Source organism: Zalophus californianus, chromosome 4 (assembly GCF_009762305.2).
Source record: "Zalophus californianus isolate mZalCal1 chromosome 4, mZalCal1.pri.v2, whole genome shotgun sequence".
Lineage (NCBI taxonomy): Eukaryota > Metazoa > Chordata > Mammalia > Carnivora > Otariidae > Zalophus > Zalophus californianus.
The window spans coordinates 850,847-878,156 of record NC_045598.1 but is presented as its reverse complement, the minus strand read 5'-3'; the positions used below and the strand labels follow the sequence as shown (position 1 = coordinate 878,156).

General features: G+C 55.2%; 1 protein-coding gene across 7 annotated transcripts in view; it reads left to right on the top strand.

The window, feature by feature from the left end:
• The window catches only part of CFAP74 (cilia and flagella associated protein 74), a 72,167-nt gene that overhangs the window by 15,982 nt on the left and 28,875 nt on the right, over positions 1 to 27,310 (top strand). For 5 of the 7 annotated variants that reach the window (XM_027582317.2, XM_027582336.2, XM_027582371.2 and 2 more), the window contains 14 exons: positions 3,178 to 3,262; positions 3,371 to 3,517; positions 5,436 to 5,534; positions 7,258 to 7,362; positions 10,442 to 10,603; positions 11,187 to 11,297; positions 11,688 to 11,790; positions 12,619 to 12,776; positions 13,936 to 14,140; positions 15,457 to 15,615; positions 16,710 to 16,883; positions 17,398 to 17,516; positions 20,040 to 20,106; positions 20,499 to 20,588. In XM_027582317.2, coding sequence (XP_027438118.2) covers positions 3,178 to 3,262; positions 3,371 to 3,517; positions 5,436 to 5,534; positions 7,258 to 7,362; positions 10,442 to 10,603; positions 11,187 to 11,297; positions 11,688 to 11,790; positions 12,619 to 12,776; positions 13,936 to 14,140; positions 15,457 to 15,615; positions 16,710 to 16,883; positions 17,398 to 17,516; positions 20,040 to 20,106; positions 20,499 to 20,588 — 1,784 coding nt within the window. The remainder of the gene's footprint in view (positions 1 to 3,177; positions 3,263 to 3,370; positions 3,518 to 5,435; positions 5,535 to 7,257; positions 7,363 to 10,441; positions 10,604 to 11,186; positions 11,298 to 11,687; positions 11,791 to 12,618; positions 12,777 to 13,935; positions 14,141 to 15,456; positions 15,616 to 16,709; positions 16,884 to 17,397; positions 17,517 to 20,039; positions 20,107 to 20,498; positions 20,589 to 27,310) is intronic. The other 2 variants (XM_027582362.2, XM_027582378.2) reach the window with 2 other exon arrangements.

The window sequence follows — 27,310 nt, the reverse complement described above, 5'->3', positions numbered from 1 at the left end:
GTGAGATGAGGTGAGGTATGGTGAGGTGAAGTGTGGTGAAATGAAGTGAGTTGTGATGTGGTGAGGTGAGATGAGGCAAGGTGTGGTGAGGTAAGGTAAGGTGTGGTGAGATCAGCTGTGGTGAGATGAGGTGAGGTGTGGTGAGGTGAGGTGAGGTGAGTTGAGGTAAGATGAGGTGAGGTATGGTGAGAAGAGGTGAGATGAGATGAAGTGAAGTGAGGTGTGGTGAGGTGAGGTGAGGTGTGGTGAGGTGTGGTGATGTGAGGTTTGGTGAGGTGAGTTGAGCCGACATGTGGAGTGTGGTATGGTGATGTTAGATAAGATGAGGCATGGTGTTGTGTGGTGTGGTTTGTAGTGTTGTGAGGTTTGGTGAGGTGAGGTGTAGTGAGGTGAGGTCAGGTGAAGTGTGGTGAGGTGAGGAGAGGTGAGGTGTGGTAAGGTGAGCTGAGGTGAGGTGAGGCATGTTGATGTGAGGTGGTGTGGTGAGGTGTGGTGAGGTGAGGTGAGGTGTGGTGTGAGGTGAGGCAAGGTGAGGTGTGGTGAGGCAAGATGAGGTGACATGTGGAGTGTGGTATGGTGATATTAGGTGAGATGAGGCATGGTGTGGTGTGTGATTTGTGTGTTGTGAGGTTTGGTGAGGTCAGGTGTGGTGAGGTCGGGTGAAGTGTGGTGAAGTATGCTGAGGTGTGGTAAGGTGAGGTGAGGCAAGGTGAGGTGCAGTGTGGTGGGGTGAGGTATGATAAGGCACGGTGTGGTGGGGTGAGGAGTGGTGAGGCAAGGTGAGGAGAGGTGTGGTGTGGTGAGGTAAAATGAGATGTGGTGAGATGAAGTGAGGTGAGGTGTGGAGTGGTTTGGTATGGTGATATGAGGTGAGATGAGTCATGGTGTGGTGTGGCATGGTTTGTAGTGTTGTGAGGTTTGGTCAGATGAGGTGTGGGGAGGTGAGATGAGGTGAGTTGTATGGTGAGGTGGGGTGAGGTGAGATAAAGTGAGGTGTGGTGGTGTGAGGTTTGGTGAGGTCAGGTGAGGTGTGGAGTGATGTGGTATGGTGATTGAGGTGAGGATAGACATGGTGCAGTGTGGTGTGCTTTGTGGTTTGGTAGGGTTTAGTGAGGTGAGGTGTGGTAAGGTGGGGTATGATGAGGTGAGGTGAAGTGTGGTGAGATGAAATGAGTTGTGATATGGTGAAGTGAGGTGAGGTAAGGTGTGGTGATTGAGGTGAGGTATGGTTAAATGAAGTGAGGTGAGTTGAGGTGAGATTAGGTGAGGTGAATTTATTTATTTATTTTTAAAGATTTTATTTATTTATTTGAAAGAGAGAATGAGAGAGAGCACATGAGAGGGGGGAGGGTCAGAGGAAGAAGCAGACTCCCTGCCGAGCAGGGAGCCCAATGCGGGACTCGATCCCGGGACTCCAGGATCATGACCTGAGCCGGAGGCAGTCGCTTAACCAACTGAGCCACCCAGGCGCCCAAGTGAGGTGAATTTAGATTAGGTGTGGTGTGGCAATCTGAGGTGAGGTGTGGTGAGATGAGGTGAGGTGAGATTGGGTGAGGTATGGTGAAGTGAAGTAAGGTGAGGTACAGTGAGGTGAGATGAGGTGAGGTAAGGAGATGATGTGAGATGAATTGAGGTGAGGTGAGATTAGGGGAGGTATGGTGAGGTGTGGTGGTATGAAGTGAGGTGAGTTGAGTTGAGATTATTGAGGTAAGGTAAAGTGAGTTGAGGTGAGGTGTAGTGAGATGAGGTGAGTTGTATAGTAAGGTGCGGTGAGGTGATATGAGATGAGGTGAGATGCGTTGAGGTGAGGCATGGTGATGTGAGGTGAGATGAGGTATGGTGAGATGGTATGAGGCATGGTGAGGTGAGGTGAGATGAGATGCAGTGAGTTGAGTTGAGGTGAGATTAGGTAAGGTATGGTGAGGTGAGGTGAAGTGAGGTAAAGTGAGGTGAGGTAAGGTGTGGTGATATGAGGTAAGGTATGGTGAGGTGAGGTGAGATGAGGTGAGGTAAGGTGAGTTGAGGTGAGGTGAGGTATGGTGAGGTGAGGTGAGGTGTGGTGTAGTGAGGTGAGGTGTGGTGTAGTGAGGTGAGGTGAGGCAAGTTGAGATGAGATTAGGTAAGCTGAGGTGGGGTGAGACAAAGTGAGGTGAGTTAAGGTGAGGTATGGTGAGGTGAGGTGTGGGATATGAGGTAAGGAGAGGTATATGGTGAGGTGAGGTGAGATGTGAGGTGTGGTGAGATGAGGTGAAGTGTGGTGTGGTGTGGTGTAGTGAGGTGAGTGAGATTTGGTGAGGTGAGCTGAGGTGAGATTAGGTGGGGTATGGTGAGGTGTGGTGATGTCAGGTATGGTATTGTAAGGTTAGTTGAGGTGAGATGAGGTATGGTGAGGTGAGGAGTTGTGAGGTGAGGTATGGTGGAGTGTCGTGAGGTAAAGCAGTGCCCACCTTTCCATCTTCTAAAATTGTATAGGATTTTCTTGTCCACTTTCTTTCCCATATTCCTTGTGATTTGCGTTGATGCCTTTTTAAATTCCTTTCCAGTCATTTTCACTGAGATTTAGTGAAGGAGTGGCAATATATGCTATTGGATATTTCCATTGGCCATGTTTTGCTGGAAGTCTACAGAGATTCTCTAAGACAATATTTCTCAAAGTTTTCTGTCAGAGGACCCCTTTACATTCTTAAAGATTCTTGAAGACCCAAAGAGCTTTTATGTTGATTATATCATATAACATTTACTGTATTAAATATTATAGCTGAAAATTTTTTATATTTATTCACTTAAATTAGCAAAACTAAATTTATTATATGAACAGAAAAAATCTGGTTTATCAGAAGACAATTGGATTCCATATCTCCATCTGTGTTAGTCTGTTGTGATATTATGTATCATGCGGCCTTTTGGAAAACTCCACTGTACACTTATGAAATGAGAATAAAAAAGACAAATGATGTTTTAGTATTGTTAGGAAAATAGTTTTTGGTTTTGCAGACATTCTGAAAGGATTTTAGGCCGTCCCACCAGGGTTCCCTGGGCCACACTTTTAGAACCATTGCTCTAAGACACCACCAGCATCATTGCCTATCAGTGTGAGCTTGTCTAGATTTATACCAGTGCTTCAGACTTGAATGTCTGTATCTGCTTTTTGTTTTTTTCTCTTGCCTCAATTTCTAGAAAGAGATGAACTAGAGGATCGAGAGTTTGAGGCTGAATTTCTTCCTGGAGAAGCTGGGAACAGTGCTGACTCAGGATGCCTCTGGTAATCAATCTGGGTGGGCAGCTCGCTTCCTCCCACCCCAGCCTGGGCATCCTCTGCAGAAAGGTGGAGCTGGGCTGCGAGGGCAGTTGGTGTCCTTTCTGCATTAAGCCCAGAGAAACAGCACAACGCTGATGCTGATATAAGTAAGAAGAAAACAGCCATCCCAGATGGACTCCAGGCACGCCACCTGCGAAAGACCTTGAGCCACCTAGAGAAGTTGCGTGAAGAGAAAGAGCTTTTCATTCAGAAAACCAGGTGAGGGGCGCCCAGGTGGCTCAGTTAAGTGTCTGACGGGCTGAGGTCATGATCCCGGGGTCCTGGGATCAAGTACCACACTGGGACCCACCCGCCACCTGCTTCCTGGCCACCTGCTTGGTGCTCGGTGCTCAGTGGGAATCTGCTTCTCCCTCTCCCTCTGACCCTCCTCCCCACCCATCCCCCTTATTCTCTCCCTCTCTCAAATAAATTTAAAAAGAAAAGAAAACCAAGTTAGTGGTGAGCGGAGTGGGTGGTGGACGGGGCGGGGTGCGGGGGGGCAATGGTGAACGCCACACGCGGCGGCAGGCGTGGTAAATGGTGGGCGTGGCGAGTGGTGATGGGCGGGGCCATAGAGAGAGCTGTGATGGGCGGGGGTGAGCGGTGGGTGGGTGGGTGGGGTGGGGCGGTGGGTGGGTGGGTGGGGTGGGGCGCTGGGTGGGTGGGTGGGTGGGGTGGGGCGCTGGGTGGGTGGGTGGGTGGGGTGGGGCGCTGGGTGGGGCAAGCCACAGTGGGCGGGGTGAACGTGGTCAATGGTGAAGGCGGCAGGTGGGATGAGCTGCAGGGGGAGTGAGCTGTGGTGGGCGGGGCAAGGTGGCACAGGGCTGGTGGTGGGTGGAGCGACGGGTGGTGGGCGGAGAGAGCGGGGGGGTGGACATGAGAGGTGGTGGGCGCAGCGAGCGGTGGGCGTGGCAAGCGATGATAGGCTGCGGGGAGGGAGCTACGGTGGGCGTGGCGAGCAGGGAAAAGGTAGGGCGGTGGGCGGGGTGAGCGGCAGTGGGCGGGGCTACCCTTTTCCGAGGAGGCATTGACCTGGCCAGCCCTCTGACCCTGCTGACCCCACAGGCCCCACAGGAGGGACCTTGGCCGTCCTTGATGGACAGACTTCCTCCTGCCTTCTGGGCTGTCACGTAAAGTGTGCAGAGGGTGCCCGCTTTGTTCCTGCTGGGCCTGGGCCTGGCTGGTGACCTGTCTGGGTGGGACTTGCCCTCAGATGGTCCGGTCCTGCCCTTACGGGCCCCTCGAGCTCCATCAGCACTAACACTGATTCAGCGTGCTCCCCGAAAGTCTGTGAAGAAAAGCTGAATCATACAGAAAAGTTGGAAACTTTTGGAAATGTTAATAGCTATCACCGTTACACCACTGTTAACCTTTTCCTGTCATTTCTTTCTCTGTGTATGTGTACATTTATGTGATTTCTTTTTGCTAAGTTGTTTGAAAGCAAATTGCAGAGATCACAATACTTTACTCCTAAATAGTAAAAATACAAAAACATCTTTGTGCAGAACCTTGGCTTGGTTACTTCCCCTAAGGAAACGGACATCTCCTTGCCACCGCATACCCGTCCGTATGGCAGTTCCCTGCGTGTCCTCCAGAAGTCATTTAGAACTACTTTGGTTCTGCTGTTTTAATCACAGGAGCTAGAGTTTTGAATCGGACTTCAGTCTAGACCCACACATCGGTTGTGAGTTCTAGAACACTGAGGAGGGGCTACAGCTGTGTGCCCTGCGCACAGCCCTCCCAGGCCTCTCCCCCGTGCCCTTGACATGCCTGAGCTCATTCATTTGTGTTGATTCATGTTAATTCTCATTTGGGCTGAGGTCACACGGGTGACTTTCAAGAAAACAGATGTCCAAGACCCTGATCATGCAACTTGATTATGTGAGAGAAATCCTTGGAAAGAAGACGTGACCTCAGCCCCTGGCCTGGGTGAGGGGGACAGATGACCATGGCCCCTAGCCTTGGCGAGAGGAGCTGGAGGGAAATGTCAACATGGTCTGTGAGGGCCTAGTCCCCTCACTGCCCTGAGCCCCACTGTCCTTTTCTGAAGATGGGTAACGGTCGGAGGCACCTGGGTGAGCATGCAGCGAGACTGGATTCCAGAGAAGCATTCATCTAGATTCTGGCTTACTTTCAGAGGAGAGCTGCGTGCTTGCCGCCAGAGGATGGATCTCATCACCAAACAGCAGGCGAGCGTGTCGGCTGAGGTGGCTGCGGAAAAAGAGGCCAACAACACGTAGGTCATGCACACTGGGCGCCGAGGGGGGCAGGAGGTTGGGGATCACCAGTGCAGTGCCACAGAGGGGCATCTAGTCTCCCCCAAACCTTGATCTATACTAACACCTGCAGCCTTTAGGTACATGAGGAAGCAGACTAGCTGCCCTTCAGTGTGGGAAACGGACACAACCCAAATTGGAAACAAAGAAACCTGTCATCACAAGACAAGAAAGCTGATGGCCATGAGGTCAGGAGGGGTGATCCCTTTGAGGCAGGTATCCAGGGAAGCCTCCTGAGAAGTTACCTCCAGGCTAGGACCTGAGTGACAAAAACAACTTGCCTGCAATGACCGGGAAAGAACATTCTGGGGGGTGAGGATGTGCAAAGCCCCAGGCGCGCCCAAACAGAGGGGCCACTCTGTGGGGACAATGTAGGGATACCAGTGGGCTAAGGGGAAGAAACATCAGGACTGGCTTTGCCTTGAACAGCCAGCTAGGTGGTACCACTACCAAAACTAGGGGGCAGGGCAGGGCAGGCAAGGGTGTCCGATATCTGCATGGCTACTGCACGGACATGCCAGCTGGGAGCTCTGGGAGCTCTGTGTGCACCTGGGGCTGGCGTCCACAGATGCGCCCTGAGGTCCCCCTGGGAGCCAGATGGCGTCCATGTGCTTCAACCCTGTAATTTTACAGCAGCCCTTGAAGGGACTTAGGGACACTAAGTGACCTGCCCAAGGTCACCCTGCTGAGAAGGGATGCAGCGGGACTTTGGCGGTCTGAGCTGGAGACCTTGGCGGTCTGAGAGTTGCCCCACTTGCTGCCGGGAGAGGGAAGAGCGCCAGCCACAGAGGCGAACACCTGGCCCCACTGGCCCCAGGAGGGCAGAGGGGCTCCTGGCTGCTGGAGGCAGGGGTCCTGGGGGCCCCAGGACGAGGAGCCAGCTAGTGCATGGAGCAACAGCTTCGTGAGGCCTGCAGCCCCAGCCCCCGCCAGGAGAAACAGGCTCTTTTGTAGGGTTTTGAAATCCACCTGATTCTATGGGACACAGCAGGCCGGTGTCTGGAAATGAGGGCCTGACTGACCAGCTCGAAACCCACTCTCCAGCTGCACATGCCTGGGGTCCTGCCCCATGATATCCACACAGCCGGGTCCTGTGGTCAGTGTCAGCCGAGGCTGTTCCCACAGGGCAGCCCCACCGGCCACCCCGCTCGGCCCAGCGCCCCCGTCATTATCTCAGAACACACCTGGGCGCTCGGATGACCGGGTAGTGCACTGGCCAGCCCCGAGTCCGGAAAGCCAGAGGGGAAGGAACCTAATGAGAGGTTACAGAGTGGGCTCGGAACCTAGAGAGTCTTCCACTGGCTTCTCGGCCGCCTGGCTGCTTATGGTCTTAGGGTGAGTGTGCTGGAGCCTTCCTGGATCTGAACGGGCCTGCAGCTCCGACAGGCTGGAACAAGGGGAACCGGCTCCCCGACCCTGGAGGAAAGTGGGCAGTGGCATGACCAGGGCGGGTTGTCTAGCAAGTTCTGTGCCCGGCCAAGCAGCCAGCAGCGGGCATAGGACCTCACACCCATCGCTGTTCCCGCTGGCTGGTTTAGACAGATTTCTCCCAGGAAGATGAAAAGGCCAGGTGAAGGTGGCCCTGGGAAGGCCTCTGTTGGGTGGCGGCTGTAGGGGGCTCTCCCGGGGCCAGGCTGATGCCACCCCCCACCTCCCTTGCTCACCTGCCCTGTGCCTCAGCAGTGCAGCCGTGGGCCGCCTCCAGGCGGTGTCCAGACGCCTCTGCACGGAGCTGAACAACGAGAGAGACCTGCAGTCGAAAATCAGGGCGCTGCTGCAGAAGAGCGAGTGAGTCAGGCGGGAGCGGACGGGCCCTTCCAGCCGGGTGGCAGGACACCGCCCTTCAGTTGTTGTGTGCTTGACCTTCCAGCTGCCCAGAAATTGGAAGGGAGCCCGTTAAATGAAATCACTGACAGGATAAGACTTCACGTAAATGTTTCCCACTTTCTCCATGTTTGTTTACATTTTTAAGAACTATGAAACCTGCTTCTTTTCCTTTTTCCCCTTTCCAGCTTTGTGCTTCCATAGAACTGCCAACACCATTTTTTAAAAAAGTGTTTGGGGGTGCCTGGCTGGCTCAGTCAGCTAAACGTCCAACTCTTGATTTGGGCTCAGGTCGTGATCCTAGGGTCGAGATGGAGCCCCATATCAGGCTCTGCACTCAGTGGGAAGTCGGCTTGAGATTCTCCCTCTCCCTCCACCCATTCCTGCTCGCACTCTCTCTCTCTCTCTCAAAAAAAAAATTTTTTTTTAGATTTTATTTATTTATTTGACAGAGAGAGCAAGAGAGCATAAGCAGGGGGAACAGTAGAGGGAGAGGGAGAAGCAGGCTCCCTGCCAAGCAGGGAGCCTGGTGCGGGGCTTGATCCCAGGACCCTGAGATCATGACCTAAGCCGAAGGTAGATGCTTAACCATCTGAGCCACCCAGGTGCCCCTCAAAAAAAATTTTTTAAGTGTTTCACAACCTTTGTAAAATCATCCCCCAGAAAAAGAGACTGTTGCATTGTCTCCAGTATTTTGCAGACCAGGTTGTAAACATCAGCATTACCTCTAGCTTGTAGAAGCAAGCAAGGGATTTAGGAGGGGCTCGTGTCCTGCTCCCCACCCCCACCCCTGTACAGTGGCCCCTCCCCCAGGTGCTGGCCAGGTGGCCTCTGGGAGACATGCAGGAGGGCCCAGAGAGGACTGGGACAGGGCGTCGGCCACACGCCACCCCTCTGCCGGAAGAACCACAGCTGCCCACTCCCCACAGCAAGTCTTGCCGGGAATCAGTCTGTAACCCATCCCCCCTGTAAGGCAGGCACAGTCCAGTCTGAGCCCCTGGCTCCTGTGGGATAAAGCACAACACCCTCTCCATAATCTAGTGAGAAGAGGGGAGGAAAGAAAGGTGGCCAGGATGGTAGATCCATCTGTGAGCAAGCCAGAAGGATGATGGGCATTTACATGGCCCTTGCTTGACAGTTGGCCGCAAGGCTCAGGCTCATCAACCAGCACCCAGCTGCGCAGTTGTCTTTACAAGAGCCACAAAAACGCTGGCGGTCTTGCCTTGTCAGGTTCCCAGGTGCATCCATGTTCTTGTATGTAGCAGGGGTCCAGGTGCATCCGTGTTCTTGTGTGTAGCAGGGGTCCGGGTGCATCCGTGTTCTTGTGTGTAGCAGGGGTCCGGTGCATCCGTGTTCTTGTGTGTAGCGGGGGTCCGGGTGCATCCGTGTTCTTGTGTGTAGCGGGGGTCCGGGTGCATCCGTGTTCTTGTGTGTAGCGGGGGTCCGGGTGCATCCGTGTTCTTGTGTGTAGCGGGGGTCCGGGTGCATCCGTGTTCTTGTGTGTAGCGGGGGTCCGGGTGCATCCGTGTTCTTGTGTGTAGCAGGGGTCCGGTGCATTCGTGTTCTTGTGTGTAGCGGGGGTCTGGTGCATCCATGTTTTTGTGTGTAGCAGAGTCCAGTGCATCTGCAGTTGAACATGACAAGCATTACCTCAGCCTTCCTAGATGGTCAGGCACCCAGGAGCAGTGTAGCTGAGGGTTTCTGACTCAAGGTCTTCCATGAGGATGTCAGCCAAGGTGGCATCATCTGAAGGTTCACTGGGCTGGATGGAGGATCAGCTTCCAATCACTCAGTTCTCCCCAACATGAGCCTCCCCCTAAGGCTGCTCACAACAGGGCACTGAGCCCCCAGGGTGGGCAATGTGGAGGTAGAGGGGAAGTAGCCAAGCAAAAACCCCAGCATCATCTCGGAAGTGATGTACCCACTTCCGTCACATTTGGATCCATCGTGAGACCAGGTGGGTGCAAGCTGCTCAGGGTGTACACACAAGAGGCAGGGTCACGGGCTGTCATCTTGGGAACTGGCCACCTCATACTGAGTCTCAAGTTGACGTTCCCCAGCAAAACCAGCTGCTGTGCCCGTGAGGTGCCTGGCACGCGGTGAATTGAGCCTTCACCCCACCACGGCACTTTGGTCTCTAAAATGACATCATTGTATGGAAGTCACGGTGATGCACAGTGAGCTGAGCGACTGTGCCTCCTCAGAGAATCACAGCAGTAACAAGGACACAGGTGAAGAAGGAAGCCCTGTGTCCAGAGGAAGTGACCGTTCCTGAGAGCACAAATCGCCGTGCCCAGCCTGGTGCAAGACCATCTGGGTCCTGAAGGGCGTGTACCAGAGTGGGGCCTAGCCTGCTCTCAGCCAAGGGTGGACTGGCCACTCAGCGGGAGTTGAGGCCCGCTCAGCCCTGGAAGGGGCGAGTCTCTGTGCCTCCCCATCCTCCAGCAGCCTCTCTGGCCCTCTGACCTTCCTTCCATGGTCACCTCTCTCTGACTGACCACACTGGTTATTCAGAGAAAGTGAGACCTTAGTAAAAAAAAAAACAAAACATCTTTTTTCAGGCCTAGGGACCCTATAATCAATCAGCCAAACATCCCTGCCACCCATCCATACCCAGAACCCTGACCCTCTGCCCATTATGACACCAGCCCTCGTCCCCTCCATGCCCCGTGCTGCCCCGGCCCTGTCTCTGTCCCAGAGCCACAGGGAGCCCCCTTCAAAGGCAGCATCTCCCACCTGTGTCCCTGGCCTGTCCTCAGGCCTGGAGGGGGCAGGTGCAGGTGAGTGCTCAAGGATACTCAGGAAGTGGAGATCCAGGTTCAAGCAGGGCAGGGGCCGCTGGTGCTGAGGTGAAGGGGGAGCCTCCCTCTCCAGCAGCGGCAGGCCCAGAGGGCTCCCGGGAGGAAGAGATGACCTTCCGTGGTGTTTGTCAAAACTGGATACCCAGGCACTCCCAGACCCCTGGCATGGACACTATGCCTGGGTACGGCCCCAGGTCTCCAACACCTTCACTGACAGAAACAGAAGGGCCTCTTGTTTGAAGGAGCAGCATGTGGCACATTGCAATCCAGGAGCGACCGCTCAAGGACGGCCCCAAGTCTGCCCAGGAGGAGGAGGTGGCTGGCAGGAAGCGGCTCCAGGAGCAGGCGGCCAAGGAGGAGGCGGCCTTGGAGAAGGCTGAGCGGAACCGGCTGCTGAGGGCCAGGTAGGTGGTGAGGCCCTGCTGCAGCGGGGAGGGGGGCTCTCCAGAGCTTCTCCAGAGCCCGCTCAGCTGCGGTCCTGCCTGAGCCCCGCCCCTGCCCCAAGCTCCCCCCACCCCGCCGACCTTACGTCACTTTTCCTTCCCATTCCTGCTCTGGCCGTTCCCAGGGGCTCAGTCCCCGCCCTTCCCCGAGTGCGGCCCGCATCCAGGGGCCTCCTGTTGGGCCAGGCTCCAGAGCACCCCACTCCCACTCCCCATCTCCTTAGCTCTCAGTCCTTACCCGAGGTCCTCGCGACTCTTCCTCTCCCCACCCCAGACAATCCATTGCCAGGTTTCTCTGCTCTTTCCGTGGGAGCCAAGCCCCTGGCCACTCCTGGGGTCCTCACCTGCCCCTCCCCACCAGCGTGGTCCTCGGCCTGCCTGTGGTGCCCACTCCGCCCCGTATCCCCCTCCCGGCCCTCGCCCTCGGCACAAGCACACAGGTGCCGCCAGCCTGGTTCTTAGGGACACCTGTTCCCCAGGTGGGCGTGGCCCCCCAGAGCAGATGCTCAGGCCCTTCTGTTTCCACTGCCCTGTGCCACTGCAGGAAGTCCATATACCTCCAGAGGGAGCACGGGCTCAGGCACCAGAAGCTGGTGGAAGACGCCCAGAAGAATCACAAGATCGCAGTGAGGTTCCTGAAGGCCTCCCTGAGAAGGTAGCGTTCTCAGACTCTCTTCCCATTGATTCCCCAGAGAAGAAATGTAAGAATTGATCCTTTGTTTTTGTTTTAAAATTCCCCAATTTTATTATTAAATCATCACCTTACTGTCAAAAAATAATAAAACTATTTTTAGTTTTGAGCTGATTGCCTGCTTATTTTCAGATGAGGACCTACCGTAAGATGGCAGGAGCCTCCAGTCCAGGGAAACGTGTTTCAGCGTTTCCTCGTAACAGATGTTCAAACAGCAATTTGTGTGTACCTTTCATGTCACCACATTCCGTTATTTCCTTGGCGGACATGACCAACCCCCAGGCTCCTTCTGGTTCTGTACTTGTGCATCAATATGACCTTGGCAGTTCTGGTGAAAAATGCACCTTCCTGCAGAATTCGAGAACAGGAGAGAAAGGAGGAGAGGAAGTCCCGGGCGCACATGAAGAGGCGCATGGACGCAGTGCTGGCTCTGAAGAACAGCATCACCGCCAACAGGGTAGGCGCCCTGGCTCTCAGCTGTCATGGGCCCTGGCCCGCGGGATGCACTGCAATCCGGGAGGGACAGCGTGAGAGCCTCCCGACACCCTCAGGGCCCCGCGCAATCCTCCATGAGCCTGTCCAGGCAGGCATGTGTCCTTCCACTCAGGGGTCCACACCTGTACACTGCTTGGCCCGCCCTGCCCTGTCCTCCTGAATCCCTGCTCCTCCGGATGGGAGTCTTGTGTCCTCCAACTCACCACTCAGTCACTGCCCCCAGGATCTGTTGCCCCCGGGTCTGTGCTGGCCCTAGCCAGGTGACTAGCTGGGCAGGAAGAAAGTACACAGACCTGTCCTCATGGGGCCTGGTCCATGGGAGGCGCGATGACAAGGCTCCAGGAGGACCAGGGCTTGGTGAGGCCGTGTGCAGGGGCCCAGGATCTTGCTGGAGGAAGTGACACCCCCCTGGGGCCTGGGGTGTGGCAGTTAGGCCTCGAAAGTGGAGAGGGAAGAAAGGGATCAGCATTTGCAAAGGCTCAGAGGCAAGAGAGAGCAGGCCTCTTGGAGGGAAGCCCAGCGTGGCCAAGAAACAGCCGGGGGCAGAGGCCAGGGGCCAGTCCTGTGGAACAGCAGAAGACAGTGCACTCAGTTTTCGGGAAGCACCTGAGGATCTTGAGGAGGGTTGGTCAGTAGGTGGGCGGGCCAGGTGAGGGAGTAGGGCTCTGCAGACATCTATTCAGGCATCTCAGAGCTAACTTAACGTCATCCGTGCAATAGAAAGTTCCGGTGTGTGTGTGTGCACATGCGTGTGTCAGTGCCATAAACCTCCCTGCTCTCTGTTCCCAAGGAAACGCTCCGGAAATTTCAAGCATGGGGCCAGGCCAAGGCAGAGCTGGCTGAGCAGAAGGCCCAAGCCGAGAAGGAGATGATTCTGGCCCAAGGTGGGGACGCCTTCAAGCACCTTTTCCATCAACGCCGGTGCCAGGAGCTGGACGCCCAGAAACGGTGAGTGTGAGGTGGCGCTCCAGGGCAGGTGCCCCTGGGCCGTGGGAGGCGTGTCCATCACAGTTAGCCAAGCTGCTTTCCTCCCTGGGCTTCCCCTCAGATGGGGGCTCCAGCCCTCTCTCCACATGCTGCTATCCAGACCCCAGCAGGTGGGGCCTCCCCTGGGCCTCAGAGCACAGACCCTTCCAGCCCTATCACCCCTAGCGCGGCCCCACTCGGGCTCCTGGCCTGGTTGCCTGGTTTCTCAAGAGCTGCGCCGAGGCCACAACATGTCTCGCTCACTCTGTCTCTGGGCGTTCCGGGACCCTCCTCTGGGGGGCTGTCGGCAGCTCACCCTTGGGGGCTCCACTTCTGATCTCCTCCAAACGGGCGCTCCGTGCTGCCTCCTCAGTGTGTCCAGCATCCCCGCCGTTCACCCTGAGACCCCCCTCAGCCCAGCAGGGCCCTGGTGCCTCGCCCCCCAGGCTGTACCCCGCCCTGCCTCCCGCCCCCAAGCCCCCTGCAGGAGTGGGCTTCCCAAGATCCCAAGGTCAGTGTTCTGCCCCTGCCCGCCTCGTGCACTCCCGGCTCCCCCGACCCCTGCCCCCAACCACGGTCACTGTTGGGGTCTACCCAGGGGTGGCCTCCCGGTCGTCTCACTGGGGACGGCATCTCTCGTCTGGGAGTCACTGTGCCCTGAGTGTCACCACAGGAGCTTTGCCATCTCCCCACCCTGCTAGGGTCTCCCAGCATCAGTTCCCCCGAGCCCCCTAGTCTGGCACAGTCCTGGCACACAGGAAGAGCCAGGAGGAAGCAGCTGGGATGAGTGAGTGTGGTGTTGGTTCGTGCCTCAGAGGGAGTGCCCCAGCTGCCAGCCTGGAAGCCAGGAGGAAGGGGCAGCTCCTGTGGGGTCAAGGTTTATTGTGGGGCCTGGGTCTGGGCCAGGCAGGGCCGAGTCCTGGGTCTCCGGCCTGGCGGCCACCCTGACCTCATCTGCTCCCTCAGGAGCCAGGGGGCTTGTGCCAGGACCAGCTCCTTGCAACCCTGTGCCTGGGGGTGCTGGACCTGCGCTGCTGCGGAAGGGGCTCATGAGGGCCGCTGAGCTGAGCCCGGGCTGCCTGGGCCGCCAGAGGCAGCTCGCATCTTGCCTCCTCTGGGCCCACATGGCATTTTCCCACAGCACCTTCGAGGAGGAGCAGAAGCTCAGAAAGCAGGAGATCGTAAGTCGCATTTTGAAAGAGGCGGCTGAGGAAGAGAATAGGAAGAAGAAACAGTCTTCCCCTGCCAAAGCCACAGACCGGCTGACTCTGAGGGATAAGACGTGGAGATGTGTCACAGACGTCTGTGAAGGGAGGGACACAGCAGTGCTTTCCCGTCACCTGCTGGTGAGCTGGGTGCCCTTGCCCGTCAAATGCGCGTACCTCCAGGGAAGCAGACGGATGATCCGAGGGCCCGGGACCTTGAGTCATTGTATAAACCCCTCCAGCTAAGATCCAACAGCAGAAACTGCGTGTCCTGCACCAGGATGTCTGCTTTTCCTCTCCTCCGCATGTTCTTCCGGGGCCGCCCTTGCTGGGAGGCCCCAACGCTGGGCGGTCGTGTCCTCTCCGCAGCGGGTGGGGTGGCAGGCCACCAGAGAGCTGTCCTTTCCCGGGTGACGGCACAGGTACAAGGACAGACCCAGGTCTCTGGTGCCTCAACCATCATGGGAGCCACCCCCTGGGGATACCACTGCAGGTGGAGAAGCCCGTGGCCATGTGTCACCAGCGACAGGGTTGGCTCAGGCCGCCTGACCTGTCCCCACATAACCGAGACAGGCCAATGACCAAAGGCCAGTCCCGGGCCAAGGGCTATCTATGCCCCCAGACACCAGCATCTTCCTTCTTGTGCATTCCCTCATCCATTCACGTCTTCATCCCTTCCAAGGGCCAACTCCGTGCCCGCCACCCAGTCAGGTGACCTGTTTACCTGTCTCCGGGGGTGTGGGGTAGGGACATCAGGACCCCCTCCTGAGCCCAGCGCAGCACTTCTGCCCTTGTGCACCCCAAAACCTGAAGGTCCAGGTCACTGGCTCCAACAAATGCGCGGCCCACAAAAGCGCCTCAGGCCTCTGCCCTCGGCCTCCAGCCTCTGTGGGGACTTCACTCTGTCCTGAGGTGGTTTTCAGTCTTTTCCTGCTTCCCAGCCCTACCCCCACACTGAGCTGGCTCATATCTCCAGGCCTTCACCCCCGCCTTCCTCCCCGGCCCCCTGGGCTGAGTCTCCAGCCAGCTGCCCCAGGAGCCTTCCCTGCCCCTCCACACTAGGTGCCCTGGAGGGAGGCTGCACCCTGGCCCCACTGAAGCCCAGTTCCAGGACCAGGCATCCTCTGGGTGGTAACCACGAAGGACAAAAATTAGAGGCAAAAATCAGACAAAAATTAGAAATAATGCAAAACTAAGGGTCGGTGGAAAGGGTCCCAGTAGGTCCATAAATCAGTATCTTGTGGATTCTTTTGTGGGTGTTGGAGAAAAATTTAATGCTGTGTAAAGATACTTATATTTTAAATGGGAAAAGTTACAAAAGAGACTGTGCTCTGGTCCTCAGGTAAAGAGAAAAAGATGTGCCCAAGTGGCTCACGATGAGGGTTATTTTCCTCTTGCTGATCTGTAGAGTCCCTGTTTTCTGTAATTAGCTACAGAATTCCTTTCCTCAACGGCAGGACAGCGACGGGGCCGCACACCCCAAAGCCCCTCAGTTACTGGAAGCCATTTCCAGTGAGTCTGTCCAGGGGGACCCCGGGAACACCAGCTGGGAAGATGACACGCTGGCTGAGCCCGAGGTCCCCGGGCTCTGGAAGGAAGACTATAAGCCGTACCAGGTGAGCGATTCCTGCTTCCAGGTCCACGAGGTCAAAACGCCCACCCTGCTGGCCCAGAGCCAAGGCCGTGGAGAGAGCCCCCGTGCCTGGTTACTCAGTGTCACTCGGGGAGGCACCGTTATTTGTGCCGTTTGAGGAAACATTGCTTCCTGTTGCACGTTTCAAAACCTTCCTCTTGGCCTGATTTAAAAATCTAGGGAACTGGGGCATCTTAGTGGCTCAGTCAGTTAAGCGTCCGACTCTTTTTATTTTGCTTTGTTGCTACTGAGACTTTAGCTCTTTATTTTATTTTTTTAAGATTTATTTATTTATTTGAGAGAGAGAAAGAGGGAGTACAGGGGGAGGGGCAGAGGGACAAGCAGACTCCCCGCTGAGCACAGAGCCCGACGTGAGGCTTGATCTCTTAACCCCAAGATCATGACCTGAGCCAAAATCAAGAGTCAGACGCTCAACCAACTGAGCACTGAGGTGCCCCACGCCCAGCGCAGAGCCTGCTTAAGATTCTCTCTCTCCCGGGGCGCCTGGGGGGCTCAGTCCTTAAGCGTCTGCCTTCAGCTCAGGTCATGATCCCGGGGTCCCGGGGTCGAGCCCCGCATCGGGCTCCCTGCTCAGCAGGAAGCCGGCTTCTCCCTCTCCCACTGCCCCTGCTTGTGCTCCCTCTCTCTCTCTGTCTCAAATAAATAAGATCTTAAAAAAAATAAAAAGATTATCTCTCTCCCTCTGCCCCTCCCCTGCCAAAAAAATAAAAATAAATAAATAAAATAAATAAAAACAGATAAAGTGAACGATTCAAAAATCTAGAAAACCTGCCCTGCCATTACTTCCCAGAAATCTGCCGGGACCCTGGATGTGTCTGCTTTTCTCTTTTTTCCTTTCTCTCTGAAGTAAGGACCACCCGCCTCGCTGCCACCGGGGCTCTCTCTAAGTGGCCTGCCAGACGGTGTGGGCTGTCCCCTGCCCTGGCTGCTCTGGGCCCTGGCTCTGGGCCACTAACTCCTGGGGCCCCCGAGCTGCCCTCGGCCACAGGGAGCAGAGCATCTCGCTGGGCCAGGGCTCGCCCTTGAGTGTCGGCCGCTGTGTCTCTGGAACCTCAGGTGCCCAAAGAGGAGGTGGCCCGGAAGACTGTGGGTGGGACGAAGATGGACAAGGACATCCTCGCCCGCACCACGGAGCAGGTGCGCTGCAGAGTGACCCACAAGCGGGTGGTGTCCAGGTGCGAGTTCAAAGGTCGCCCCTTCAATAGCAAGCCCAAGCTCATCCACTTCAAGGTGAGCCCCGAGAGCCCACCCAGGCACACAGAAGGAGGGACACAGCCCTACTGGCCTCCCCTGGTGCTGAGGGTGTTGCGGGGGGGTCAGACGCCAGCCCCAGGAGGGCCCTCGTCCCAGGGGACAGCCTCCCTGGGAAGGGACAGTGAGGAGGTCAGTGCTCATGTGTCGTCACAGTCACCAGACTCTGCAGGAGAGGAGAGGACTGCACGTCTGAGTCCGTCAGACAGGGTCGGGTGCCAGCCCTGGGCCCCACACTGGCTGAGGTCCCCAGGAAGCTGTTTCCTGCTCCCGCTCTCTCGGCTCTTCGTGAGTCCCCAGAGGGGCCCTTCCTAAGTTGGGAAACCTTGGGAATTGCTCCTGGTCTCCCAACGCTCCTGGTGCTTGTCTCTGAGACCTTGGTCATGTCATCAGCATGCTGGGCATCGGGGGCACATGAAGAGAGCCTGCCTGTTGCATGCTCGCAGGCGGCTTCCCTCCGACAGGCTCAGAATAACTTCTCTGATTTTTCCAGGATTTTGATATTGGCAAAGTGTATAAGAAAAAGATCACATTGATAAACGCCACCTACACCATTAACTATTGCAAGCTGGTGGGCGTGGAGGATCATCTCCAGGACTTCATCCACATCGAGTGAGAGGCCGCGGGGCGCGGGGGCCGGGGGGCACAGGTCGGGGGTGTGGGGGCCAGGGGGCATGGGTTGGGGGGCATGGGGGCCGGGGGGCACGGGTTGGGGGTGCGGGGGCCGGGGGCACAGGCCCCTGGGTGTCAGACCGCGGTCCACAGCCCTCACGCCCACACAGCACGTGGTCCCAGTGAAAAGCCTTCTGCTGGGAGGCGGCTCTGTCTGCCTGCTTGGGTGACGTTGTCTGAGGCCAGCCCTGGTCTGCGTGATCATTTTTGTCCCTGTCCATGTCCTGGTGCTGCCCTCTCTGGGGAAGATGTCCCCAGCAGTTGTTGGGCCTTTTCTGTGTGAAGGTTAAGGTCCCAGGATTGTCCGTCCAGCTGTCCGCGTGTCCTCTCTGGTACCGTGCTTCCGTGTCCTCCTTCTACAACCCCACCGGCATGCGAGTTGGATCTTCTTTCACATCTATCTGGTGCTCCTTGTTTTTTTTTTTTTAAGATTTTTATTTATTTGACAGAGAGAGACACAGCAAGAGAGGGAACACAAGTGAGGGAGAGGGAGAAGCAGGCTTCCCGCCGAGCAGGGAGCCCGATATAGGACTCGATCCCAGGACCCTGGGACCATGACCTGAGCCGAAGGCAGACGCTCAACGACTGAGCCACCAGGCGCCCCTATCTGGTGCTCTTTAACACTTGCTTCTTCCCTGCTTTATTTTTTTCCCTCATTTTCTCGTGCTGACCTGCTTGTGTCTGCTGCAATGTCTCTCTGCTTCTTCTTCTTAGCATTTTGCCCTTGGTTTTAAAAAAGCGTTTCCTGGTTTCTGCCAGTCTTTAGTCGATGCGTTTGGAGGCCCGCGATGGCCCCAGACGGCTCTAGGACTCCTGGCTGGAGCACAGGTCCCGCGGCCCATCCCCACGACCTGTCTCTGGGATCTGTGATCGCTGACCTGAACTCTGGTCGGCTTCTCCCACGCAGGACACGCTGTTCTCTTCCGGGGGCTGCTGTAGGTTAGACATGGGACCTGCGTTCCCATGTCTGCAGCGTTCTGGACCCTTCCACCATCTGCAAAGCCTTGCGTGGGCAGAGCACCGCCGGAAATCGCTGCTTAGCACCTTTACTCTGTCCTGCAGTCATGCTGGAGGCGCAGGATTTTCCTGTGGTCTACTTGTTCTTCCTGCTGGTCTGCGGGTCTCTGGGGGGCCTCAGGGGCCCAGACTCGGGGTGTCTGTTCCCTTGGCACCTGAAGAAGTCCCTGCCGGGGCTGGAGCTGGGATCCCCACTCTGAGGTTATCCCCCCCCCCCCCGTCTCCTGCTGCCAAGTTGCCTTTCAGCCCAAAGGTACAGCCCTTGGTGGGTTGTCTGGCTTCCCTCTGGTCGCCTTGACACTTCCCTGTCTCCAGGGTCCTGCAGCTCCTCCACAGTGTGTCAGCTGTGGGCTGATTTTCTTAGACGCGTTAGGGCTCACTGAGGACCCAGACGTCTGAACAGCTGAGTGTCCAGGTGTGTTCTCGAGTCCGACCCTCAGTCCATCCTCCTCTCTGTGTCTGACTGACTGTTGAAACTGTCCCCGAGTCTCTTGTTTCAGGGGCCTTACTTCTCATTTCCAGAAGCCCCGCATCCTGCCTCAGGCCAGCAACCACTTCGCAATGGTGACTGGTTCCTTTCTCATGTCTGTGAGTCTCTATTTCTGTCCTTGATCATTTTTAACATTACATCTCTCAAAGTCGCCATCAGTCGTTCTCTCATCCAAGGCTCTTGGAGTTTGGCCTTCTGTCTGCACGTGTGTTGCTGGCGTCCACGCTTCCTGTCCAACAAGGGAATCCTATCTTCTCACCAGTGGGACTCTGCCCCCCGGGGTCTCTGTGATGCGGCATCAAGAACCTTCCCTCACAACCAGAGAAGTTTTGGATTTGCTTCTGCCTGGTGCCATGAGGTCATTGCCAGCCAAGGGGAAAACAATTCTATTAAATTTTTAACTTGTATCCTTCTAATCCAAGCACCTTAGGTAAAATCGAACCTTGTGAAAACACACCCCACATTAGAGATTCTCTGGGAGCGTATTTTCCTCACTCAGGATCCAGACCAAAACAAGCCAAATGCCCTCGAATCTCCCTGTGAAGCTGGGGATCTTTCCCCGGATCTTTCCCTGAAAGTGGGGTTCAGAGGGTCCCAGCTGTGTGCAGGGTTAGGGCCCCCTCCCTGGCTCACAGCCCCTCACACTGGTGTTGAAACCCTGCCCTTGGTCCAGGCAGGCACATGCATGTCCTCCAGGAACCCTGGTCACTGCTCACCCCATGGCACCTGGCCCCTCACTCACTCTGTACACATTCAGATGTTACCTGAATGTTTCCTGGGACCTGGGACCTGGGGCACCTGGGACCTGGGGCACGGCACCCAGAACAGTCAGGACGGGGTCCAGAAGGCCCACTCAGTGCCTGCTCCGGGCCGTGGCAGCCACACAGTTGATTCCAGCCCCACGGCGCCTTCCCTGTCGATCTGATCATGTACCCCATGGATGGTTGTGCCTGCAGATTTGATCCCCCTGGTCCCATGTCAGCCGGGATGTCCTGCGAAGTACTTGTCACCTTCAAGCCCATGGTGAGTGTCTGTTCCGAAACCAGATGATGTAAAGGGACTCCCCTCCATCGTGAGTGGGTGGTGGGTGGAACCGGGTCTCCTCCTCGGGTGTTGCGGACACTGATGTGCTGATGGAGGAGGGACACACGGGCCTCAGTAGGGGTCACAGGCCCCTGTTCTGTTTCCAAACATATTCTGCATGTTCCTGATGCTGGGAAGAACTACAAGGCTGTCCTGATGGTTTGCCAGCCAGCCGGTGTGACCTGGTGGTGTTCTTGGGTCTAAACGGGGCATGTTAGAATGTTCTAATGGGCCCTGGCCAGTGCGAGACTCCTCTCAGCGGCTGCCATGCCCAGGTCCAGCCCGTGGTAAAGTTACAAACATTATGGTGGTTGGGGTGTTTTGTTTTTTAGATAAACAAAGATCTGGAAGGAAACATCTCATTTATGGCTCAGACGGGTGGATTTTCTGTTCCGCTGAAGTGCTCCCCGAAGAAATGTGCAGTAAGTCCAGAGATGCCCAAGCCGGCACCTCTAGGGAGGTCCTGGTGGCGCCTATGCAGTGCATCCTGGGTCCGGCCTCAGTCCCCTGCAGCTCAGGTGAGCTGGGGCCGAGCCCTGGGCAGGTGAGAGCTCGTAGACTGTGCTGGGAAGGGGAGCACTCACATTGACGCTGGGAAGCCAGGGCCAAGTCCTGCACCACGCAGAGCCCAGACTGCGGGAGACCTTTGGGCTCATCTCAGGAGATGCGGGTCCCCTCAGCAGCTCTGTGATGTCCCCCTTGATTTCCCTTTTAAACGATAGTCACCGTGCTGGGTGTCACATCCCTAGGCCTGACAGCTGAAATTTGCACCTTTTTGCCCGCCCCCGCCTCCCACAACCACCACGCTGCTGTCCATGTCTATGAACCTGGGTTTTTTAGAATCCACACGTAAGTGAGGTCACACAGTATTTGTCCTTCTCTGGCAGGCTTATCTCACTTAACACAGTGCCCTCAAGGCCCTTCCATGCTGTTCCAAATGGCAAGATTTCCTTCTTTTTTATTCCACTGTATGTATGCCCCATTTTCTTTATCTGATCATCCGTTGACAGACACTTAGGCTGAACCCACTGGTTGGTTATTGTAAATAATATTGCTGTGAACATGGGGGTGCAGATGTCTTTTTGAGTTAGTCGTTTCATTTTCTTGGGTGTATTGCTGGAAGTGAAATTGCCGATCACAGGGTAGGTCTATTTGTAACTTTTTGAGGAAACGCCACACTGTTCTCCAGCCTCGCTGCACCAGCTTGGTTCTCCTTTCTCCACGTCCTCGCCGACACCTGTTGTTTCTAGTGTTTCTGATTCTAGCTTTTCTGACAGCTGTGAGGTGACACCTCATTGTGGGTTGACTTGCGTTTCCCTGATGATGAGTGACGTTGAGTGATTTCCATGTGCCTGTTGGCCGTCCGCTTGTCTCCTTTAGAAGAGCGTGTGTTTAGGGGCGTGGAGAAGAGCTGTGTAGTACCCCCAGGGACTGCCCACCTGATCGCCCCGCCCCGTCAGTAAGAACTACCTTAATTTTATTCTCTATTAAAAAAAAGAAAAATGTCTGTTCAGGTCCCCTTTCCAATTTTAATTGAACTGTTTGTTTTCTCGCTATTGAGTTGTGTGAGTTCTTTATATATTTTGGATGGCAAATATTTTTTCCCATTCTGTAGGTTGCCTTTTCATTTTGCCTGCCTTTGCCGTGTGGAACTGATTCTTTTTAAAACCTTTTAATTTATTTTTTAATATTTATTAGTGAAGTATAGTTGACATACAATGTTCTATTAGTTTCAGGTGTACAACACTGATTCGGCAGTTCCATACCTTATTCAGTGCTCGTCGTGATATGTGTAGTCACCGCTGATACTTTTTTTAATTAAGAAAAATTTCAAACGTAAGGAAAAGCAGGTAAAATAGCACTGAACATCTGTGCGCTGCCTGGCTCCCATCCCTGTCAACGTTTGCCACATTTGCTTGGTCTGTCCATCTGTCTGTTCTGCTGATCCACTTCCAATAATCCAGCAACATCATAACACTCAACACACCCCCCCCAGAAAACTTCCACCGGCCTCTGAGATAAAGAAGGAGATTCTCCTGCAGAAACCACCATGTCACGGCCCCTCCTGAGTGAGCAAGTCAGCACTTACTGCACTCCTAAATTCAGCAGCTGGTCACAGCAGCAAGCATGATGTCTCACAGTCACAGATGTGCAGGCTGGGCTCAGCCGGGCAGCTCCGTCCAGGCTGCAGGTGAACGGGCAGCAGCCTCCCTGGCAGGAGCTTCTCGTGGGCAATGATTGTAGCCCCGGAACGAGGGCCAGCCACACGAGCACATTTCAGAGCACCCCCATCTCATGTCCTAACTACGTTGACTAAAGCGAGTCGCGTGCAGCGTCCTCCATCATTGGGGCAGAGAGAGAAGCCCCCTCCCCAAGGCAGCGCCCGGTCCACACTCACATGCACCAGCGGCCCCACACCAGCCCCCGTCGCCGCTGTTCTTCAGCTAGGACACCCCGCACAGAGGTCACGATCTCAGCCGTATCTAAGTCCACACCTCAGTAGATTACATATAGTCATAACAGGCAGGCACCTCCGCCATGCTTTCCAGAACTCTCCCACTTTCCGGGAGAAGCTCTGTCCCCGGGCAACGCTCTCCACCGCCCCCACCCGGCCAGGACGCCTCCTTGCCACCTTCTGTCTCGGGATTTGAACGCTCTCAGTGCCTTATGGAAGTGGAATCCCGTGGTATTGTCTTTTGTGACTGTCCTCAGGGGTCTGCCACATTGCTGCATGTGTCAGAGTGTGCGTCCCTGTCAGGGCCGACTGGGGCAGAGGCCCTGCTTCTGTCCTGCCGCCCCTCACTTTCCGGCGTCACTGTCTTCTTTTGTGTTACGTTGATCTCTTTTATAGTGAAATGTTTAAACTCCTTCCCATTTCCTTTTGTGTACATTCTGTAGCTATTTCCTGTCTGGTTACCAAGGGCTCACATTTGACATCCTGAAGTTAAAGCACTCCGATTTGGATTTATAGCCGCTTCAGTTCGGCAGTGTGTAGACGATCTGCTCCTTATAGCGTGGCCCCCACCCCTTTCAGGTGTTAATGTCACAGAATTACTTCTCTGTGACTGTGTGTCCAGAACCACAAACTCATAATGTTTGAAATGCATTAGTCTCTTAATTTATGTAGAAAACAAAACGTGGATTACAAACCAAAGTGACAATAACATTAGCTCTTAGACTAATACCTGCTTAAAAAAAAAAAGCATTAGTCTCTTAAATCGTGTAGAGAACAAAACCCACAGTTAAAGCACCTTGACAAGAACACTAGATTTTATGTTGCCCGTGCACTCACCTTTACTGAGGCTGTATTTCTTCTGGTGGCTTCCAGCGACATGCCCCGTGTCTCCGTTTGGCCTCTGGGCTCCGGGCACATTTCCTGCAAGGCCCTCGGCTTTTGTTCATCTGGGAACGTCCTGGTTTCTCTCACTTTGGAAAGACAGTTTTGCTGGAGAAGGGCTTTTGGTCGACGGTTTTTCCCTTTTGGCCTTTTGTACATGTTGGCCCACTGCCCTCTGGCCTCCGGAGTCTCTGAAATCTGCTGACGATCTTGCTGTGGCCTCGTGTGCACCGGGTCACCTCTCTCCCCCTCTGTCTCAAAGGTCTGATTAAAATGTGTCCCTGCGTGGGTCTCTTTGGGTTCATCTTAGAGTTCGGAGAGCTGCTTTGACATTTATATTCATGCCTTTATCCAACTTGGGATTCTCGGGCCATATTCCTCATCTCCCACAGCTGGGACTCCGTGATGCAGATGCTGGTCCACTGGTGGTGGCCCGTCCGTGGTCCCCTAGGCTCTGCTTGCTTTCCTTCAGACTTGACACCCCGTTGTCATGTCTCCGAGTCCCCTGAGTCTTTCTCCAGCCTGCCACTGGGGCTGACACCAAGACCAGTCTCCCGGTAATGTGGCGACAGCCCACACCATGTCTGGAACCCCAGCATGGCACCAACCGCCACCTCCCCAGCGAGCGTGGCCATCACCTCATGGTTTTAGCAATGCCCATACTTCCTGCCTGAAGCAGCCCCTTCCTTAGGCCAGACGAGTCTCCTGGGGCAGCCGGGCTTCCAGGGTGTCACCCCCGGGACCCCGTCCCACTGGGAAGGCCGATAGTTTTCTGCACTAAGTTGTTGCTTTCTCTGAGTTTTCACTTGTTTTCTAGTCTTTAGTGTAAGGAGGAGTTGGGACAATTATCACTTGCGATCGTGGCAATTAGCTTCTCTTCCCGTTTCCTCGTGGATTCATGGGTTTTGCGTATTCCATGTTTTGATCGTTTAGTCTCCATTCTTGGCACACACATTACCCCGCCGTGGCCGTGGCAGCGCTGGGCCCCTGCTTGGGTTCACACACAGCCTGTGGGCTGTGTCCCTGGGCCATGGCGGCTCTGCCGGTGGCTGCCGAGCCTCGCGGAGGCTGTGGAGAGCCCACGTTTGCCGGCGCCTCCTGCCTCCAGGACAACCACCGCCCCCAGGCTTGCAAGCCACCCCCCACGCTGTGTGGACACCGCCTTCTCCTCAGAGTGGCCCACGGCACGGGGCACACTATCTGCTGGGAACGGGCCCTCAGAAAGAGTGACACGTGGTGAGGCCGAGCTTCAGACCCCAGACTTGGCCATGGGAGAAGGCTGGGCAGCAGGAAGCCTGTCACCTGCTGGCCCAGCCCATCGCCAAGTACATAGAAGGCCAGCATCCCCCAGGCAGATATGACCAGCACAGGGTCCCTGTGTCCTCTGGGCTCTTCGGCACTTTGGTCAGGGAATCATCAGGGGGCGCTGCTGTGACGAAGGTACCCAACACTGTGGCCTCGCTGAGCAGGGGCTTGTTTCTGCCCCAGAGGTGAACCCTCAAAGATGGCTTCCAAGGCTTTGTCCCTTCCCAGTCAGAGGGAAGGGGGAAGGCGAGGTGGCCCGCGTGAGCCGGAGGTGATGGTCGCGTGGTGGCCCCTGGCTGCAGGGCAGACGGGGCAGTAGAGTCTTTACCGGGCAGCTCCGTGTCCCGCTGAAGCTCAGGGGCTCTGTCATGAAGAGGAAGAAGGGAGAACGGCTAGAGGGGCACACAGGGGGCCCCGCAGAGCAGCCCTCCAGCCACCCGGTTTCACGTGTGACCTATCACCCCCACACTCAGAACACACAGCCCTGCCCGGGCAGCAACCCAGGCCCACCCAGGCCCTGCCTCCAGCTCAGCATGCGTGGGGAGGGCCCCCTGCATCCTGTCCACGTGTGGCCTCTGGAAGTCTGGTGACCTATAACCCAGAGACAGGTCACCTGCCCCCTACTCCATACACACGTGCACACCCGCACATTCCACATGCCCCACAGTTGCAGCCACACATGAATACACACACATTGGTATTCACACACCCCCGAATACACACACACACCTGCACACCCACATACACACACAGGCTGTTCTGTCTGGTCCCCCTCAGCAGCTTCTGTCGCGCAGGGGCACAGAGGAGAGAGGGGCCCCTGGGCTTCCAAACTTGGGGCCCAGAAAGGCCTGCACACGACATTCTTAGCCTGCGCCCAGATGGCCCGTTGCCAGTGGGCCATGAGGGCGAGGGGAGGCATGCGCTGGAGGACGCACCGCCCCCCGGGAGGAAGCGCGTACAGCCCCCGATGTTCCGGGCCGGCAGCCGCCTTGCCAGACGCTCTGAGCGTGAGCATGCCCTCTCGAGCTTCGTGACTCCCCAGCAAGGGGCACGCTAGCTCAGCTTTTTCTTAAATGACTGTGTTTTTTAGAATAGTTTTAGCATTACAGAAAAAATGCAATCCTAGCTAACCCCACAGCCAGGTTCCCCTATAAACATCTTACGTTAGTGCATCACAACTATTAAAATTATTAACCAATATTAACATATCATGATTATTATTAGCTGAAGAAGACACATTATTCAAATTTCTGTAGATTTTACCTAATGTCCAGTTTCTGGGCTAGCATCATACCCCATGTAACACGTTCCTTATGGTGGTTGTTTTGCGTGGGTCCTCATGGCTGTGACAGTTTTGTTTTTTTTTTTTAATTAACATATAATGTATTATTTGTTTCAGGGGTACAGGTCTGTGATTCAGCAGTCTTACGCAATTCACAGCGCTCACCATAGCACATACCCTCCCTAGTGTCCATCACCCACCACCCCCCCACAACAACCCTCAGTTTGTTTCCTGAGATTAAGAGTTTCTTATCATTTGTTTCCCTCTCTGGTTTCCTCTTGTTTCATTTTTTCCTCCCTTCCCCTGTGATCCTCTGCCTTGTTTCTCAAATTCCTCATATCACTGAGGTCATGCAATACATGTCTTTCTCTGATTGACTTATTTCGCTCAGCATAGTACCCTCAGGTTCCATCCACGTTGTTGCAAATGGCAAGATTTCATTTTCTGATGGCTGCATAATATTCCATTGTGTGTGTGTGTATATGTGTTTATATGTCTATATGTATACATATAGACCACATTTTCTTTATCCATTCATCTGTCGGTGAACATCTGGGCTCTTTCCATAGTTTGGCTATTGTGGACATTGTTGCTATAAACACTGGGGTGCAGGTGCCCCTTCGAATCACTATGTTTGTATCTTTGGGGTAAATACCCAGTAGTGCAATTGCTGGGTCATAGGGTAGCTCTATGTTCAACTTTTTGAGGAGGCTCCATACTGTTTTCCAGAGTGGCTGCACCAGCTTGCACTCCCAACAATAGTGTAGGGGAGTCCCCTTTCTCCGGCTGTGACAGTTTCTGAGACTTCCTCTTTTTTGATGGCCTTGACCTTTTGGAGGAGTGCCAATCAGTTTTGTGTAGAATGTTCCTCCGCTGGGATTTGTCTGAAGTTTATCTCATGAATGGACTGAGGTGGTCGGTTTCGGGAGGAGGACTGCAGGGTTCTGGCCGCATCACGTCGAGGGCACACGCCACCGTGGTGCCTCACGGTGCGATGTGACCTTCATCACCTGACTCGGTGTGGCCGCCAGGTTTCCTCACTGTGAGGTTTCCCCTCTGCCACCCTCCTGCCGTACTGAGGTCTGGGGGAGTACTCGAGGGGCAGGAGGCATGCTCCGGCTCACTGAGGATTGAATAGCCAGACGCGTGAATTATTTGGAATGCTTCTGTAAGGGAGATTTATCTCTTCCACATTCATTAATTTATAAAATCATTTCTTT